At 43.0% G+C, this 20537-nt stretch overlaps 1 protein-coding gene across 1 annotated transcript in view; it reads right to left on the bottom strand.

The window, feature by feature from the left end:
• Positions 1-2518: 2518 nt before the first annotated feature.
• The window catches only part of cntln (centlein, centrosomal protein), a 503405-nt gene continuing 485386 nt past the window's right edge, over positions 2519-20537 (bottom strand). The window contains exon 27 of the mRNA XM_039758210.1: positions 2519-2994. Coding sequence (XP_039614144.1) covers positions 2857-2994 — 138 coding nt within the window. The 3' untranslated portion in view covers positions 2519-2856. The remainder of the gene's footprint in view (positions 2995-20537) is intronic.

The following is a 20537-nucleotide window of genomic DNA, read 5'->3' as shown; positions in this document are numbered from 1 at the left end:
AAGCCTTGGGTCCCACTGGTTTGACTTTGTGTCGCTCATGGAGTCCCAAATGAGGCACATGACCTGCGCTGTGAGGGAGCGTCAGTTATGGCACTACCGCCATGTGACGCGATTACCTGAGGGTGATCAGGCTGACAGAACCCATATTGTTGAGGACCCAAGTGGCTGGACCAGGCCAAGGGGACGCCCATGTAACACCTGGCTGCAGCAAACAGAGGGTCATTTTCGGAGGGTGGGACTGGACCGTGTGTCTGTCTGGGGGGGGTTTGCCAGCTAGGATGCCGAATTGTTTCATCATGTGGTGGGTGTGGCAACATGCTGTGCCAGTGCATGCTCCCCAACCTGACCTGAAGGTGCACCCATCTGGTGACTGGCAAGTCTTTTTGTGGATTCGCTGATGTTGGCAGTATGTCTTCCCGACACACAATCCATTGTGTTCACGGGACACCAGTCACTTGCCATTGTCGCTGAGCTGAGCACACATGGGCTCCAATTACATTTTCCAGTTCTTGTCAGTTGCCACCCAGTTGGGCATTAAAGTCCTTGGTCATGGTTTGGAAAGCTGTTGAAGACATCCTGGAGCTGCTAATACAATTTGTCCTTCACCACATTGTCTGCACCATCCGTTGGGTGTGTACACTTGTATGATGGTCAGTTTGGCATGGCCATGGGGGAAGCAGGCTGTGATTATTCAATCACTGACCGGTTCCCATCCAGTGAATTCCTTTGTCACTCGTTGATCAAGGATGAGGCCGACTCCACGTTCATGCCGTTCTTCATGGCCTGCATACAGGATGGTCTTTCCTCTGCTGTTAAATTCATCTGTCAACCTTCAGATCCTGCTCGGGCTCCTGCCCATCAATCCCTTGGAGCCATGCTCCTTTTTCATGCCTGCCATCCCTTGGCCTTCAAGCGGGAGTCCACTCGGTGCGTATGGTCACTTCCTGCTCTTTGGAGTGTGCAGCAGAAGTCAACCCTCTGCTCTTCTGGAGCTCACTTTCCCGACTGTCTGCCTACACTCCCTACAGCACCTGCACAACTTCAATTCTGCCATCTTTCTTTTTCCCCTCGGTTACGTTTCAAACTCCTGCTCATTCTATTTTTCTTTTAAATTCTCGACTTTCTTTCGTTTCTTGCCAGGCTCCCTTCTTTAACAGCAGTCAAGTACAGAAGTTGCAATCACCGGCTCCAAAGTGTGAATGAAGCACTTGACTGATCCACTCATATTAAGATGCACCGACCAACAGAGCCACAGCACCATACGTCACTGCAGGTCGACGGCAGCAGTTTTCAGGGCAGAAGTGACATCACCGCACGTCTAGACGAGTAGTTTGGTAATAAACGTTTATAGGTCGTCACAAATCAAACTGAGTGACTGGCTAACCACACCAAAATCCAACCTTAACTTACGTCCTATAACTGCTCGCGTAGAGCTGCGGTGACGTATTTGCACATGAATGCGCAATCAGCCCAGCACCCCGATCATCCTCAGAGCGACACGTGCCTGGAGTCTGCACGCTCTGGGACCCCCAATTATATTGTAGCAGCACTACGTGATTATGTCTGGCCATGATTGGATGTCTCAGGAGGGCACAGGGGCTGCTGGGGACAAGCGGGAATTTTGAATACGGAAGCTGGCTGGAGAGGAAGGAGGCCTGTCGTTTGTGTCCGAGTTCCCCCCATCTTGTCTTGTCAGCAGTAGCGTCACCTGTGGATTATCATCTCTATCCTGGACCGGTATGGATGTATGGACTGTCTTGTGCCTGCCTGCCTGCTGTGTGAGTACCGAGTCGGATTGATCACCGTGTTTCGTCGGAGGGAGCGCTCCCAAATCTCAGCACCTCACGCAGCCTCAGGAATACCGCTAGCACTGTTTACACGTTACTTACAGCAAGCTGTTTCCCGAGTCGACATTTTTCTTCTTCATTCCACATCATCTGTTGCCGCTCGCTGCCTTTGCAGTGTGTTGTGAACTTTATCAATTAGAGTTTATTGTTAGGTGTTTATTGTGCTTGTTGTTGTTGCCGTATCGAGTTAATTTGGGGATCGCCAATCAGTTGCCAGAGAGGGATTTTGGTTTTGTTTATTGTCGAGTGATATTTTACTCTATTTTTGTTTAATATATTCAATTTGCTTATTTATCTATCTATCTATCTATCTATCGGTTAAGCCCATTTGTTTCTGCATGCCTGTGTTTGAATGGTGCGAGTCCAGCCAAGGCTGGGTGTGTTCCTGGGGTCCCCACCGAAAAAATAAATAAATTTCCGTCGTCGTTGTAGTGTGAGACTTAGTGGCCCTGTTCTCACTATAATATATTGAAATTACGCAGCGTCACGAACCACAAACTGAATTTGATTAATTACGCTTGTGAATTGCTTACCTAATCAAGTTCAGTATCGGAATCACACAAACAACTCCGCTCATTCCAAAGCCGGTCATATAAACGGATGAGACATTAAATGCAGAAAAAAAGGAGGAGACAATGAGGTGCTACTAAGGTCAAGCAAGAAAATCTCCATACATGATTGTTTTATTTTTAATGTAGCACAATGTTTAAGCAGTTACTTCACATACTTTTGTTCGTAAGCTGGATGTGATTGTTAAACAACGGGCAATTTTAAATAAAAGGCCGTGACACCCTGAATAACAGAATGCGTCAGTTACTCGGTAAAACCAACGGCATCCTGAAATAAGTTCTGCACTCGCTCTCACCATGAAATGCAAACACCATGTCGAGTAATTCCTACTTTAAAAAATACATATAAAAATAAATAAAGGAAAAACGTTCTGAACGCATAAATCCGTCATAAAATCGACATTAAAGACACAAATAAGTCCGTCAGAGATTGTGAGTCGTTAATGTGCGAGTTTGGAGCCTGCCGTCCCGTTCGCTTTCCCCATTTCTGCTTTGAGCGATGCTAGTTCTTCTGTCAGCATTTTTGCCTCTTTCATCCTAAGTTGAAAGGCTTCCATTAAATAAGAGGCAAAAGGAACCTGAAAAACACAAAAAGAAAAAATAAATAAAATAAATATTTGGACCTTATTTTTTTCAAAAGCATAATTCAGGTTTAGGGATTTTCATGCTACGATTCACACCCTTGGATTTGGGAAGTGCTGCTTTGTCCTATTCGCCCCTCTCTGACTGATGAAGAGGACGGGAGGGCCTCTTGTTTATTAAAGGCGACAGACGTAATCTCATTAGGTGTTCACTGGAGCTCTGCGGCAGTCATTTGAAAGGAAAAACATTTCGTCTGCTGTTCACTTTAGACAAAGCTCTGCCACACCTGAGTGAACCTGGGAACAGTCGCAAAAACAACAAAAACTGGGCCTGAATTTCACTTGACTGAGAATGACTCCTGCATAGTCCATGAAAGACTTCCTAACGCCATCATTATTATTATTATAATTATCAGTATGTAAGTAAAGGATTACAACAACAGCAGACTAACTTTAGAACAGTGGGGATGAGAACAGAACATTCGGCCCAACAAGGATCAACAGTCCTGTCCACTGGACACAGAGAATCTATGGGGTATTGTCAAGAGGAAGATGAGGGACACCAGAACCAATAATGCAGACGAGCTGAAGGCCACGCTAAAAGCATCCATAACACCTCAGCAGTGCCACAGGCTGATCAACTCCATGCCACGGCGCATTGATGCAGTCATTCATGTAAAAGGAGCCCCGATTTCTATTAAAAATCTTTTTTTTTTTATTGGTCTTATGTAATATTCTAATTTTCTGAGATACAGTGGTGCCTTGGTGTGCAAGCGTAACTCGTTCTGGAAACGTGCTTGTAATCCAAAGCACTCAGATAGATAGATAGACAGATAAGATAGATAGATAGACGGATAGACAGACGGATGGATGGATGGATGGATGGATGGACGGACAGACAGACACTTTATTAATCCCCAAGGGGAAATTCACATACTCCAGCAGCATACTGATAACAAAAAAAAACAATATTAATTAAAGAGTAATAAAAAAAATTAAAAAAGGAAATTTCCCCATAAGAAATAATGGAAACTCAGATGATTTGTTCTACAACCCAAAACTATTCATATAAAAATCCATCCATTATCCAACTACAGGGTCACAGGGGTCTGCTGGAGCCAATCCCAGCCAACACAGGGCACAAGGCAGGAACCAATCCTGGGCAGGGTGCCAACCCACCGCAGGGCACACACACACGCGCACCAAGCACACATTCGGGCCAATTTAGAATCGCCAATCCACCTAACTTGCATGTCTTTGGACTGTGGGAGGAAACCCACGCAGACACGGGGAGAACATGCAAACTCCACACAGGGAGGACCCGGGAAGCAAACCCAAGTCTCCTCACTGCGAGGCAGCAGCGCTACCCACTGCACCACCGTGCCGCCCTTCATATAAAAATGATTAATACAAAATATAAAGTAAAAATTCATCAAACAAATTAACCTGCACTTTACCTTTGAAAAGAATCGTGGCTGGTGTGAGGGAGACGAGGAGAGGAGGGTTATTGTGGAGGACGACTTTCACTCTAACTAACAGAATCCCTGCTATCTGTTGGCTCACTGGAATCTTCTTCTTTTTTTGTGGCCTTAACAAGGAGTCAATCTTATGACAGTCGCTTTTTCCTGAAGAATCACTACACTTGGACACAAAATTTAAAAAATGCTTTACACACTGTAAGGTTTCTAAACTCTTTTGGGATTCCTCCCAACGGGACCACACGCAGAAGAGTGTCCCAAAGCAACCGCAGGCTCCCAGCGCTGTAGCAGTTCACCGTAAAAACGGTTGTGGTCGCTCTATCAGCGCCCGCTGTCGATGGGTGATACAAGGAACATTATAAATGCAAGGACACAGGATTACTTGGCCACTAAGCTGGTCACAACCCTGCCTGACTGCTGTGTCTGTGTATAGGAGAGCAGCAGATCCCGCTACAATAAATAACCGCGCTGTTCCTGTTTCAAGCTGAATAAAGCTGGTGTTGTGAGACTCAGCTTTATGTTTTGGGATGCAAGACAGGGGACTCACACGTTACAACACACACACGTGGTCACAATGCTATAGTAAACAGTATACACTCGTAACGATGTTTACTATATTAATTTTTTCTGAGACTCATATAGTCAGTCAGTTTGACTGAGACCAAGAATGGGAGACGATTACCCACAATCCCACAGTGAGAAAGAGAGAGAGAGCCACCATCGGCTCAGTTGTGATCACGTGATGCTCGGCCGACAAAGCGTATACAGACTACTCGTATTGCAAGACCTCGCTCATTTATCAAGTTAAAATTTATTAAAAAATTTAGCTCGTCTTGCAAAACACTCGCAGACCAAGTCACTCGCAATCCAAGGCTTTACTGTACTGAATTTTGTGTTTTCATTACGTGTAGGCCATAATCAGCAAAATGAAAAAAATAAACGCATGAAAAATATCACTAAGTGTGTAATGAATCTATCTAATACAAGAGTTTCACTTTCTGAACTGAATTATTAAAAATAAATTAACTGTTCGATGACATTCTAATTTGTTGAGATGTACCTGTAGTTCAATTAAAATTAAGCGTTTACAGGAATTATGGGCCTAAAACGTATTCACAGGGGCTAGGGGTACAAGGGATAACTTCACCTTTTACGTGGGTCCTCCTCATCTCGACCCCTAATGGTGTGAATCGATCAGTAAACCTGACGAGGGTTATGGAGTAATGATGGCCAGTTTCGGTCAGGTGATGAACGTTAGGTGACGTTGGGAAGAGCCAGAAGGAGGAGAATATTTTGCATAGATGATAAGAAATGGCACGTAATCCGAGGCACTTCCTGGTTTAAGTCCTTGCACCACCGCTGCTGTGTAATGATGATTGCGCTGTTATGATTTGACGTTTCCTGCTGCCCGACTTTTCAAGCACATTTCACTCTCTTATTACGTTTGCATCTTTTCTTCCATTTTTTGGGAGTTTTTCCTTGTCTTCTTAGAGAGTCAAGGCTGGGAGGCTGTCAAGAGGCAGGGCCTGTTCAGTCTCATTGCGGCACTCCTTGTGTGATTTTGGGCTTTACAAACAAATAAATTGTATTGTATTGTTGTCTTCTTTCCAGGCACGAAACCCAATTGTATTTCCTGTTTCCCAAATGTGAGAAGGCTACACCATTGGGATGAAGGTGCCATGAAAGATAAAAAGGACAGAGACACTGCTTACTGTTCATGGAGGATGAGACTAAGAAGTAAGATGGCTTTGGCGTTAGTGGTGTTTCCCTGTAACGTTTTGGTCACCCCTCAAAAAAGAAAGAAAAATGGACTTTCTAACTGAATAAGAAGAGCTGCTCACACACACAGACACAGACAGACGTGCTGCGTTTATAATTAACAGACTGCCATAACAATGCCCGCCTATCTGTAGTCTCCTTTGCCAAATTATTCAATGCAACAAGAATATGAATGATGGGTGAAAAAAGACCACTTACTCTATCAGCGTCCCAAGAGCCAAGAACACAGCAAAATAAAAAGAGACGCCAGGCCGTGGCCCGTACGATTAGCTGATTAGCCTTAGCTCACCAATCCCATCCGCTCATTCTGTTGGCGTCTGCAAAGGTGCCAGAATATCCACTTCATGATTTTTCAAAATGAATGATACTGGCGTCCCATTGCTTGATGCACACAGCTGCTCTTTCTGACTGGGAGCAGTTTGTCCTCAGCTGTCATTTGCCGCCCAAAGCTGCCTGTTTGGTGCTGCAGACGCACACGTGAGACGAGTAAAGCAGATGGAACTGCACGCTCTAAAAAGAGCAGCTCACAGCGGGACGCCGGACGCCGCGTCTCGTCTTGTCTTCCACTAGAGCCCTTCAGTTTACTTTTCGTGGTTCACTCGCTGACGCTGCCATTTGTTTTTATGATTGTGTTCCCACACGTACCTCTTCTGTGTGTGCGTCAGAAAATCTTCAGCGGGCGCCTACTTACAATTCTGCAGTCAACATCAAAGTGTGACGGGTTATAGAGAGAGTGGACAATAAGGAGGAAACGCAAGGAAAGTCGGCGCATGTAGGATATACAGAGCCCCCCGTAACGTCTGGGGCAAGGACGCTTTTTTCTTCTTCTTGATTTCCACCTCTAAACCACAGCTTCAAATTAAAAAGAAAAGAATGGTAATTAAAGTGCACATTAAAGGGGATTTGCCATCATTTGGGTCACCCAACACTTTTTTTTTTTTTAACGTGGTTCCCCCAATTTCAGGGCACCATAATGTTTAGGACAAGTGGCATCAGAGATGTTTGTGATTCCTTAGGTGGGTTTCATTTATTATAAACTGCTCAAAAAAATGAAAGGCACACTTTGAAAACACATCAGATCTCAATGGGAAGAAACATCCTGCTGGCTCTCTCTACTGCTATGGACTGATATGGTGATGTGTGAGGAATGGAAGGATGGAAATGAAAATGATCAACCAACATTGGGCTGAATTCAAAGACACCCCAAAAATTGAAGGGAACAAGTGAGGCGTCAGGCAGGCGAGTCCATTGTGCCGAAATTTCATTGCAGCAACTCCAAATCGTACTCAGTAGTTTGTATGCAGGCCTGAAAACGTCCTAATGAGATGACGGCTGGTGTCCTGGAGGATCTCCTCCCAAATCTGGACCAGGGCATCACTGAGCTCCTGGACAGTCTGAGGTGTCAGATGGGCCAGTCAATGGTATCAATTCCTTCATCCTCTCGACACCTGAGGCCGGGCATCGTCGTGCACCAGGACGAACCCAAAGCCCACTGCACCAGTATAAGGTCTGAAAGTGGGTCCAAAGATTTCATCCCGATACCTAATGGCAGTCAAGGTGCCATTGTCTAGCCTGTAGAGGTCTGTGCGTCCCTCCATGGATATGCCTCCCCAGACCATCCCCTGCTTCATTTGGGCTTGACCGCGTTCTGACCTTCCCTACAAAAACGAGACCACCAGAATTTGGTTGATCATATCACTTTCTCACTGCTTGGTTGTTTAAATCCTGTAATTGTTAAATCCCCATACCTGCTGTGAGCATTCATAGTAAAGCGGGGCTATTAGAGAAACTGTGCATCACTGCTACATATTGCAACTTAAAAGAAGTTCAAGGAAATAAAAGGAGCAAACAAGGATTAAACTGACAGACTTGGGACTGAAAGTGCAACCCATTTACCACTCTCACCATTTTCTGTCCTAAAGTCAATTATGGATTTTTTTTCATGAAAATAAACAACAACTTGCAAGTATGTGGTGAGCATCACACCCCTCCACATACGACGCAGTTGTAAGAAATCCTTTTTTATACAATGCAGTGAGGTAAGAGGGCAGGGTTATGTGGAAATTCTGTGAAATCATGATTAAATAAAATAAAATAAAAAAATATATGTATAAAATGTAATAAAAAGGTGGCATAATGGCCCTGTGGTAGAGCTGATATCTCACAATAAGGAGACTGCAGTTTGAATCCTGGGTGTTCCCTGCATGACATACAGACAGACAGAAAGGTAGATAGATAGGAAAGAAGGGCAGTATATGATAGATAGATAGATAGATAGATAGATAGATAGATAGATAGATAGATAGATAGATAGATAAACTATATAATAGATAGATAGACAAGCAAAGGTGCTATACAATAGATAGATAGCTCAACTTTACTAGCATACAACCTTCTGTCTACATTCACTTTTGTTTCATTTTTAAACACTAATGCCCACTTTCACTCCAATATACACTGCATCCTGAAAGTATTCACAGCGCATCACTTTTTCCACATTTTGTTATGTCACAGCCTTATTCCAAAATGGATTAAATTCATTTTTTTCCTCAGAATTCTACACACAACACCCCATAATGACAAAGTGAAAAAAGTTTACTTGAGGTTTTGCAAATTTATTAAAAATCAAAAACTGAGAAATCCCATGTCCATAAGTATTCACAGCCTTTGCTCAATACTTTGTCGATGCACCTTTGGCAGCAATTCCAGCCTCAAGTCTTTTTGAATATGATGCCACAAGCTTGGCACACCTATCCTTGGCCAGTTTCGCCCATTCCTCTTTGCAGCACCTCTCAAGCTCCATCAGGTTGGATGAGAAGCGTCGGTGCACAGCCATTTTAAGATCTCTCCAGAGATGTTCAATCGGATTCAAGTCTGGGCTCTGGCTGGGCCACTCAAGGACATTCACAGAGTTGTCCTGAAGCCACTCCTTTGATATCTTGGCTGTGTGCTTAGGGTCGTTGTCCTGCTGAAAGATGAACCGTCGCCCCAGTCTGAGGTCAAGAGCGCCCTGGAGCAGGTTTTCATCCAGGATGTCTCTGTACATTGCTGCAGTCATCTTTCCCTTTATCCTGACTAGTCTCCCAGTTCCATCCCCACAGTATGATGCTGCCACCACCATGCTTCACTATAGGGATGGTATTGGCCTGGTGATGAGTGGTGCCTGGTTTCTCCAAACGTGACGCCTGGCATTCACACCAAAGAGTTCAATCTTTGTCTCATCAGACCAGAGAATTTTGTTTCTCATGGTCTGAGAGTCCTTCAGGTGCCTTTTGGCAAACTCCAGGCGGGCTGCCATGTGCCTTTTACTAAGGAGTGGCTTCCATCTGGCCACTCTACCATACAGGCCTGATTGGTGGATTGCTGCAGAGATGGTTGTCCTTCTGGAAGGTTCTCCTCTCTCCACAGAGGACCTCTGGATCTCTGACAGAGTGACCATCGGGTTCTTGGTCACCTCCCTGACTAAGGCCCTTCTCCCCCGATCGCTCAGTTTAGATGGCCGGCCAGCTCTAGGAAGAGTCCTGGTGGTTTCGAACTTCTTCCACTTACGGATGATGGAGGCCACTGTGCTCATTGGGACCTTCAAAGCAGCAGAACTTTTTCTGTAACCTTCCCCAGATTTGTGCCTCAAGACAATCCTGTGTCGGAGGTCTACAGACAATTCCTGTGACTTCATGCTTGGTTTGTGCTCTGACATGAACTGTCAGCTGTGGGACCTTCTATAGACAGGTGTGTGCCTTTCCAAATCACGTCCAATTAACTGAATTTACCACAGGTGGACTCCAATGAAACTGCAGAAACATCTCAAGGATGATCAGGGGAAACAGGATGCACCTGAGCTCAATTTGGAGCTTCATGGCAAAGGCTGTGAATACTTATGTACATGTGCTTTCTCAATTTTTTTATTTTTAATAAATTTGCAAAAATCTCAAGTAAACTTTTTTCACGTTGTCATTATGGGGTGTTGTGTGTAGAATTCTGAGGAAAAAAATTAATTTAATCCATTTTGGAATAAGGCTGTAACATAACAAAATGTGGAAAAAGTGATGCGCTGTGAATACTTTCAGGATGCACTGTACTTTTCGGGATACTTTCTGCCACACACGTGTGCTTCAGGGATTGTCAATTTGTAATCTCACCCCAAGCCAAGGGTTGCCACTGTCTCGTAACACTTCTCCTCTCCTTCCCTTTGCAAAGCCAGTGACCAACAAATCGGCAGCTCCTGACATCACTTTTGGGTTGTGGAGTTCTTAGACCTGACCCTTCTGCCTCGCTGACTTCATAACTGGCACTGCCGCCATCTTTCTCCAGTCTGATCAGAGACTCGCATCTGGAAAGACATTTCTTGCGTGACACGTATGGTTTTGACACCATAAAATATGAGGTTTGCCTGAGGGTGCCCCAGAAAGCAAATGGTGCCAAGAAATCCACACAGTGCTCTGCTCAATTATCTAAAACACAGGAAAACCTGCGTACATGAAGAATCTGGGCCAGTTTCAAATATGTGCTGCCGCTGATACCGGATCCTCTACCCTGATGTTCTAAACACATCTTTCCACACCTTACAGAATGGATTGACACGGATGTTGATGACATGCAATTATCTGTCTCAAGCATTCCCAGAGATTCTGAGCCCGGACCCGGTGTGTGTACAGCAGCTTGCCGAAGTAGGAAGGGTGAGAGGGCTGGAAGTGACAGCTCAGGACAGAAAGCACATTACTAAACATTACTTCATGAAGGACAACGGCAAAGTAGGGTTTGTTTGGATGACTAATAATATTATTAAACTAAATTTGCCAATTTTCATGTAGTTCCGTTATTTAAACAGAAAATGGAGGCAATTGTTAGGACCAGGGAACGCATAAAATGTTTTCTATTTAAATGAATTGTGATGAAAGTGTTTCCATTGTAATCAGGCGTTTGTGTTACCAAAATTCACTTTACCAAAGGGGTTAAGAAATTGATACTTAAAGTGATTGGCTTTAAGCCTGAGTGTGACTCAGGTGTGAAATTCTGTGTCATTACGTTTCTGTCAGACGCGAGGTGACGTGTAACGATCCTCTTTACAGTGTTAGGCCCAACTAATTGTCGGGACAGTGTGATGATGCCATCTAGTGGATAAAACAACATCATGATGCAAAAAAATGCGGCATATTTCTGTGTGTTTTATCATGAATATTCATGTGTGGGGTGGCACCTTTAACCAAAAACACACAATGGTATCTGGAAACGAGAAACTGGAAATGAAAGATCAAGTGACAGTGACAAAAATCTGAATCGGTTATCAGACTTTGACGCGGATGACGCATACGGCTCTGTACGATTGAACCACCGTGATAATGTCTGATGAATTGGGTCTCATAAAGGGTCATGGTGGTGCAAGTAGCGGTGTGGCAAAAAGGCAAAATGACTGCGATCAAGGGGAAAGAGAGGAGAGGAGAGTTCACAATGCAGCAACTGTTAGTGTTTGTATCGGGGGACATGCACAAGTCTCTAAGCCGCTAGGGGCGCGTCACTCGCCCAGATCAGTTGCTGTCATTCTACTCCCTCACATTTCTGAAAACAGGTTTTTTTGTCATTACGGGCAATATATTGAGAGAAGCTGATGGACAAAAATGAATCCATCTCAAATGAAATCATCACAGTAAAGTGTGCATCAAGTGTAGGTGACCCAAGTACTTTTTGAATTCTATGCGCCATCCCATAGTTAAAAATATCCTAAGTTGATTTATAGGTCAGTCAGGTTGGAGACCCTGTACTGGTACAGCATGTTGCTGCACCCATCACACGACGAAACAGGATCCCGTTTGGCAGACACGGGGTTCAGTGCCCCCCGCCTCCGGAAATGACCCTCTATCTGCCACGGTCAGGTGTTACATGGGCGTCCCCTTGGCCTGCAGTAATAAGTGTTTTATATTTGCAGATGAAAACGCTCACTCGAGGTCACAGAGGGAGCTGGAAATCTTAAATGAATCACCTGCATTGGGGTTTAAAGCCCCAAAACCACAACAATAAGGCCACACAGTTTACAACAAATGAAATGGGTTCATGTGGGCAAACCGAGGCTGCTGTCTTATTAGGGGTACAAAACATTTTATCGAAACACAAGAGGCTATTAAGGGCCCTGATGAGACACTGAAATTGCTTCACTCATTTGATGGAAATTGGTATATTGATCTTTATTGGTAAAACTACGAAAATGTGCCATCTTCAGTGAATCATGCTTGGCATAATTGCATAACTTCAGCAACCCAAGCGGAGAGAAGGCCCAAATATGAGACGGAAAAATAAACGACTGATTTGTGCACACGGCGGTGCCATGAGATCTGTATAATTGCATTCTACATCATCAAAAATGCAGCGACGTAAAAATCTGACATGGAGGTAAGATTGCCATGTTATTGACCACTTCATGGATTACTGATCATGCTAATGATGCAATCTGCAACACTGACGTGACTGTCATTCATCTTCAATGAGCAAATCGATGACAAAGGGGCTACAATTGTCTTCAGGGTATTCATCTGCAAGCAGGCTGCAGGGCTCCAGCAAATCACACCTAGGAGACGTTAACTCAAGTTTGCTAGTCCAAGCAAAAACATTGTGGAAGATCCCTTTTTATTTTATTTATAGTCGGGTCACGTCTCCTCTGATTTATTTTTGATCTACATACGGTATACGGATGACGTGACTAAAGAAAAAAACAGCAAGGCAAAAAAAAAAAATAAATAAAGGATGTCACACTTTTACGATGACCATTTCACCGTGACAGCTGTTATGAACCTCTCGACAAGGTGTTGGGACGACTTTGTGACGGGCCGATCAGATCATTTAGATGAACTCAATTGACTCCTCTTGTTACTCTAATGCAAGAATCAGAATCAAACTTCAGTTTATTGGCCATATCCATTAATGCGTACTAGGAACACAGAATATAAACATAAAAATATAAAATATGATGTAGCTTACAAGGGCAACACAAAATATTAAGATATAAAAATCTACTCTGTAATAAAACACTTAGGTCTGTGAGTCCAGTCCCACAGAGTGATCTGATTGGTCAGTTTGGCACTGGTGATGCAACGAATGAGGAAGTGTGAATGAGAGACACAGGAGGAGTAGTAATGGCGCATGCTGGGAGAGTTGCCTTCAAAAAGAGAAAGTAGAAAAAACAGACAGGAGCAGAGAAAGGTGCCTCAAAAATAATGACAGAGTCTGGGAAGTGTCCGGAGTATGATGTTAATCTGCATCCAGCCCTGCAAGCAGGTCATCCAACTTGCACGGAAAACTCGGGGTTTGGTGGCAGGATTGGCACTACAGCCACCGTAACAAACTTCACACTGTTCCAGTGTGGGGCTGAGGTGTGAACCGATGCATGGCTGCCCTCAGATCGCAATCCAGGAGGTTTGTCGTGTGGTGGGTGCAGCAACGTACAATAATCAGTGCAGGCTCCTAACCTCATCTCTAGGAAGCGGGCTTTACGGGAACGCACCCGGTGACGAGATGTTCATATGCATGCGAATATTGAAAAAAGGCTTTGAAGGTATACATAGGGCAAGGGGTAGCACATATTTTTATGTCTTTCACGGGTACCATGGCTAGTAGGATTATAAAATTCCTGGTAGTCTAGTGTGCGTGTATACATAAATACAAAGTAGAAGCTCAAACCCCAATTAGTCTGAATAACCGCACATGGAAAAAAAAAAACAAACAAAAAAAAAACACGTTGGCTGAGCTTTCACTGCACGAAGGCCGTGGGTGTCTAAGTTGTGCGTCTTTCTGGCGGTTTTGAGTTTCTGCTGATCAAGTATACACGATTACAGCTGAACTGCACAATACAGGATGGGTTGCATTATAATGGCAGGTTTTATCTTGAAATAACAGCGTAGTAGGCATGATCATCTTGACTGTGCTTTCAGATATCTGGCATTATTCACTCAAATTTTTCAAACCACGGACTACAAAGACTGTGACAGCATTTGATGGGATTACAAGAAACTACTTCTAGTTCCAGAATTTGGAAATCCAGTAGTGTATACCAATTATCTGTTTCATTAATACAATTGTAGGTGGTGTACAAAAAACCTTTGTTACCTGTCTAATTGCGTATCACACAGATTAACAATAGAAACAAAACTGACGAGTCTTGAGACCATTTTACAGCGAAACCTACAAAACTGTCAAAATGATTAACATGTCAGTTTATCACAATTATCTTCATACCTGCAAAAGATGTGTAAGAAATGCTGTATTTTGTGAGTATATATTTCACTTTTAATATCACTTTTTACCTTTCTCATATACGAAGTATTGTAATCATCCGAGGACTGGATGTCGAGATTTTGATGAATCTCAATGTTTTAGACCTCTCGTATCAGTTTCTCACACACATCGAATTTTGTTGGTTTAATTTAAAACCAGCTTCATATTTTCTTCTGATCGAACGTTGTATGAGGGTGTGAGATACAAAAAACACAAATCAGTGAAAACGTCGCTTTGGAATAGTTTGGGTATTACCATGTGGTCACGTAGGCACAGTCGATTGCGAGAGGTTAGGAGCACACGCTGATACAACGCATTGCCGTACCCACATAGAAAAAAAGGCCGTGTGCTCTGTGGTTACTCTCTCAAGTGGGCGTTAGCATATCATAATTTCTTGGACCAATAGCGTGAGTTTTCCACATTCAACGTATACGACCGACAGAAATTATACGATAATAATCAAGCCCCAACTTATACTTGGGAGAACTTAAATGCGAGTATATAAGGTATAGGGAAAGTATTGGAATCCTCCAAAAATTCCATTTCGAGATTTTGATGAATCTAAACGTTTTAGACCTCCCTGAATCCAAAAATATAATTTTTGGAATTATATCTGTGTGTCTGCCTGTGTGTCTGTCTGTGTGTGTGTGAACATGATAACTTTCACTTAGGTCAACCAAATTTTGCATGCAAGTATTAGTTACAAAATGTAGATTTCTTTCAACTTTTGAGCTATATCTGCTAAACGGAAGTGGAACTTATTTATTCATGTAGTTTTTCAATTTTACTTTTACAATAATTGTTTAATATATTATTCATTTGATTTGATTTGTTGTTCATGGTTCTTTAATGTACATAATATAAAAATAATCATTGACTTGCGGTTTACTCCTCAAATATCCATCCCCATATCTGAGTATATGAGAAAGTCAAGGACAGACCACTCCTGATTATTTTTTTTTCTGAAAATGTTTTTAATAATAATGATGGCTGGTATTGGATGGTGTATGATAAAGGAAAAGGATTAATGATCCATGACATACGTGATGCTCTTTGCTGCCATATAGCAGATAACGTCAAGCAAACAAGCTAGGCATTATTTGTCAATATTTAACAAAGATATCGGCCTTCTACCCTTGACGTCAACAACAGTCTTAAATGTTTGACCTTAAAGTTTTTTTTTCTTCTTTATTTCGCCTTATCCAATTTCTCATATTAGGAATTTATTAATTTTCGTATACCCCTTGGGGTAAGAGCGCATGGTCAGCCATTGTTCAGCGCCCCTGGAGCAATTGAAGGTTAAGTGCCTTGCTCAAGGGCCCATTAGATTAGGATCTCTTTTTGGCAGTGACAGGGATTCGAACTGCCAACCTTCAGGATACCAGTGCAGATCCTTAGCCTCAGAGCTACCACTTCGCACCACCAGTTAGTAAAAGCCTTGGGGCTAAGCACGCTCTTATTAGAGACATCTTGTAATGTTGATATGGAGGTGCGTATTGTACAAAGAAAAACTCTCAGTTTTGAGTAAAATCCTTGTACTTTTTTACAACATGATATTTTAAAATCCCAATGAATTGGTTATTCTAAGTAAAAATTGTCCATCTAATAAACTAACAAAATAGTGGTTAGTAAATTGCAGCCCTAGTTCATGCTTCTTTTAGCATACAAGTGCACATAAATAGAAAAAAAAGTGCCTGAAAATTGCATTTACTATGAAAGTTGAGATAAACTTTTTAAAAACTGGAAAAGACAGCAGTAAGAAAAATATGTACTTGTAGCCTGGCGTTTGTTTCTCTTGATTGAGGTTATCAAAGCTCTGACTTGTGTGATGCTGGCATTTTTATACAACACAACACCAGCTTCGGTGGGTTTGCCCCGCTTCCTGTCAATATAAAATCAAATATAAAAATGGCCCCCCGTGCCCCCCCTTTTTTGGAGATGTGCCTCTGGGGCTAGTCTGGACTTGAGTTAAAACAGAGCCAGCCAGGGCGTGCTGCGGAGATCCAGTGGTACGTTTGGACTGACGCTCTTTGATCTGCTTCACTCATATGAAGTTTTTTTTTTCTCTTAAATTTTGCTTGGGAAAGTTTTTTTTTTTTTTATAGTCTTCAATACTGGCAAGGGCTTCTGTCTTTGTTTTCAACTTGAAACACCACCTAGCATTACACGACAACTTCTTTCAGCAGAAACCACAAGAGTCGCAATTACCCGTCCAACTGAAGAGTCCAAAAAAAAAAAAAAGGATTTTTCTTTAGCCATTTCATGTAAAACAAAATACATTTCTTCTATGCATAGACAAACAATGAACATTGACTTTATTTTTCCAATAATAATTACTAGAAATTGGCGGCAATTCTCTTCCAAGCCTGAAGCCATGTTCTATAAACATTAGCCTTCATTTGTTTTCTGACTCTTGTGCTCACATTCACTTAACCTTAACCGAATGTGGTACTTCTGGCATAATTTTTTGTAATTTTATGCGTTTCTAGTGTAATTTCTTGTAATTTAAAGCACTTGTGAGCTAAATGCTTTGTTTTCTCACAGTTCTTACTTCACCTTTGTGATGCGCCTTGTTGTTTAGCACTTAAGAAGTCATTTTAAGGCTGTTGAGGCCGTGTAGTGTTTATATGATTTCCTGATGTTTGTTCACATGCGATTTGCTTTGGATAATGGCGCGTCTGCTAAATAATTTCATGTAAATACAGCAGCATGATACACAAAATGATTTATCTGCAAACTGCCTTTTTGTATTTCACCCTCCCTCACAGGAGCAGGCAAAACGGCGTTTTAGGAGGCTGAAGTCATCAACTTTAACTCTTTCAGGGCGGATGTCGACTTTTGTCCAAATTCAGGGGTAGAGGACAGTAATCAGTCGTAAACGGCGACAAAACTCGCTGTTATGTTTTAGTTCAACTCGCTTTGCCAGAAAGAAATTTAGCTTCGCTGATTTAACCTCAATTACCTGCGCATGTGTGAGTAGCAATTTCTAAAATGGCATCAACATCTGGCAAGAGACCAAAGCGAATGCACAAAGCAAAGTACTCCACGGACAGCATTTTGAGTAGTGTCGCCGAATTGGATTCTGACTTGTCGGACTCCGATTTTGATGCAGGTGATCAGAAGATGGAGATTGAAAATGAAATTGAGTTACCGGCTTCAGCTGCTCGATCCCCAGCTGATTGTGTTGTTGAACACGTTTGTGAAGCTGATACGCTTACGGCAACATTCGCCTGGGGCAAACCAGTTTACATTGCACTGCCATGCGAAGACAGCCAGCCCGCCGCCCCTGCCCCGGAACAGCCACCAGAGCCCCTGATCAGGCGCAGACTGCAGCCACAGCAACAGACGTTTTACGTTGTGTGCTTTTCAGAAAATGGAGTTGCCAGAAAAAATATTCAGCACTCAAAGAGTTAAAGGATCTCTCAGGAGTGTCTAATTTAAAGTCTTCTGACGTTGTGACACATAGGGGGCGCTGTCGTCCCCTTGAACCCTCAGATCAGACGCCAGACACCAGGTAAAAGTCCAATAATAATTATTTTTAGACTATACAGTGCACAAAGCACCCTCCACTTCACAATACTCATATAAATCACAATAATCCAATCAATAATCAATCCTCCTACTCTCAGACACGTTAACACCCTTCCTCCCGACTCAGCTCGCCCCTCTGGGATCTCACACAGTCTCTTATAGTCCTTGACCCAGAAGTGCTTCTGAACCCTCAGTCCATGTGACTTCCTAGCACTTCAGGGTCAGATTAAAACTTTTTCATCCCAGAAGTACGTCATTTCCTCTGTCGCTGTGACTAAGACGTACTTCCGGGTTAAAGGTAAAATAGAAGTCTCTGGGCCTCCCTGCAGCGTCTCCTGGTGGCCCCGACGTTATCCAGCAGGGCTGTACAGGAAAACTCCAATGTCCATGATGCCCTGCTGGAATTCGGGGCACCTCCATGTCGCAGGGAGGGCTCCCTCTGGCGGCCTGGGGGTATCGGCTGGGATGAATAGCCGGCCATAGTACACAACGTGTTTCCTTATAATGTTAGTTAGAAATTGTGGCACAAACAGAAAAACCGCAGGTATGTTTGGCCTCATTTTAGTCCCTCACCGAGGTTTACAAATGTAAACCAGAAAATAACTGATCATGTTAAGTAGTCATCCACCGTCAAGTCAGTATGTACGAGATGGCGGCCATGACAGCCTCAGGTCTGTGTGCACAGGCCTCTGTCTGTCTTCTCTATCGGCTCGGCCATTGTCTCCAAACTGCTCAAGCTCTGTCAGGTGTCATGAGGCTCACTGGAATGAACAACCTTCTTCAAGTCCAGCCACAAATTCCCAATCGGACTGAGACGTTATCTCAGACTCGGCCACCCTCTCTTAGCCCACAGCCAATTCTTCTTGGCAAAACTGCTCAGACTACACTATTGGTCAAAAGTTTCAGAACATCTCAGTTTTTCCAGGTTGTCTTCAAATTGAAATTCACTGAAATGAAAGCAATGAGCTAAAATGGTGAAAAGATAAGCAGTAAACTGCTAGAGGTTTCAATTTCAAGTTTAAATTGGCAAAAACTGGAAATTATTACAAATGGGAAAAACTAATGGGTCACAACCTACAGATATTCTGCAGCAATTCAAGTAAATGAAGCCTGGCAAGTTGAAGCAAACAATTTGCACAGGTGTCCCAACTTCTGATGATTACTTAAAACCCTCTGACTGTCTTAAAGCAGAGTTGGAGCAGACCGTGTTACTAAACCCTCTGAAGTACTACGTGGACAATATTCCAGTTACAATGGCAAGAAAAAGGCAAGTAACAAATGAAATGAGGCAGAGCATCATTACTCTTTGGCCGGGTTTATACTTCACGCAATGTGACGCATGCTGCAGCAGACGCTCCTTCTATGCAAGCGTTGTACTGTTAATACTTGAGCACGTACTTTACGTAAATCTGGAGGAATCCACCAGGTGGCAGTGCAAGATATTATCATCGTGAGAAGAGGCTCGACTTTGCTGTGTTGTGAATTGCCTGGAACACCCATTAAATTCCGATGACACCTAACCGCAATATCTCTGAAAAGGATGTTTAATGATTAAATCCATCAGTCCAGGGATGTGTCCATTTCAGCTAGCATTGGGCACGAGGCAGAAACAATCCCTGGACGAGGCATCAGCTTATCGCAAGGTGAACACAAGCACACACATACACTGGCGTCATTGTAGTGCCACCAAATCTGCGTATCTTTGGAAAGACCCCGGAGCACAGTGTGGAAACCCAGCAGGAAAACATGAGAACTCCAGGCAGGGGATATCAGCGACGTGACTCCCTGCAAGACAGAAGCGCTAACGCTCCGCCACCGTGTCACCCCCATGTGTGTAATTATTAACAGTACTTGTTATTTAAACAAAATTTCCGATTTATCTGTAAAATTTAACATACGTACCTCAAAGCATTTCATCTCACTAGCAAACCTACTGCTTCCCTGCCGCCCTCCTCACTTACTGATTGCATAGCAGAAATCAAATCCTGGTTTTCTTCAAAATTTCTTAAATGAAATAACAAAACTGAGGGTCTCCTCATTGGTACAAAATCAACATTATCCAAAACTGATCATTTTTTATTTGTTATTGACAACTCCTCTGTCTCCTTGACAGTTCTTTATCCTTTCAGTCCCACATCAATAACACATCCCGGTCTTCATACAGAAGGACAATAATTCTGCCCGGCCCATTTTTGGAGTTCTATGTGACATGATGTCAGATTTGGCTTTTCTTCTGTTTTTTGTGTTGTTCCAATGCACATAAAGGAAATAAACATGTGTGTACCAATACATTTGTAATTGCAACAATGTTCTGGGAGAAATGGTGCATTTTCTGGGAAAATTCCAGGGGTGCTAATAATTTCGGCCATGACTGTATTTCCACTTGCGTAACATCAATCGTATTCGCCCCCCTTCCCTCACTCCCCACATCGCTGCTGTCCTTGTTCATAGCCTTGACACTTCTCGTCTTGATTATTTCAATTCCCTTTG

The sequence above is a fragment of the Polypterus senegalus genome, chromosome 7, assembly GCF_016835505.1.
Source record: "Polypterus senegalus isolate Bchr_013 chromosome 7, ASM1683550v1, whole genome shotgun sequence".
In the NCBI taxonomy this organism is placed as follows: Eukaryota; Metazoa; Chordata; class Cladistia; order Polypteriformes; family Polypteridae; genus Polypterus; species Polypterus senegalus.
This window is presented reverse-complemented; position numbering and strand designations above follow the sequence as displayed.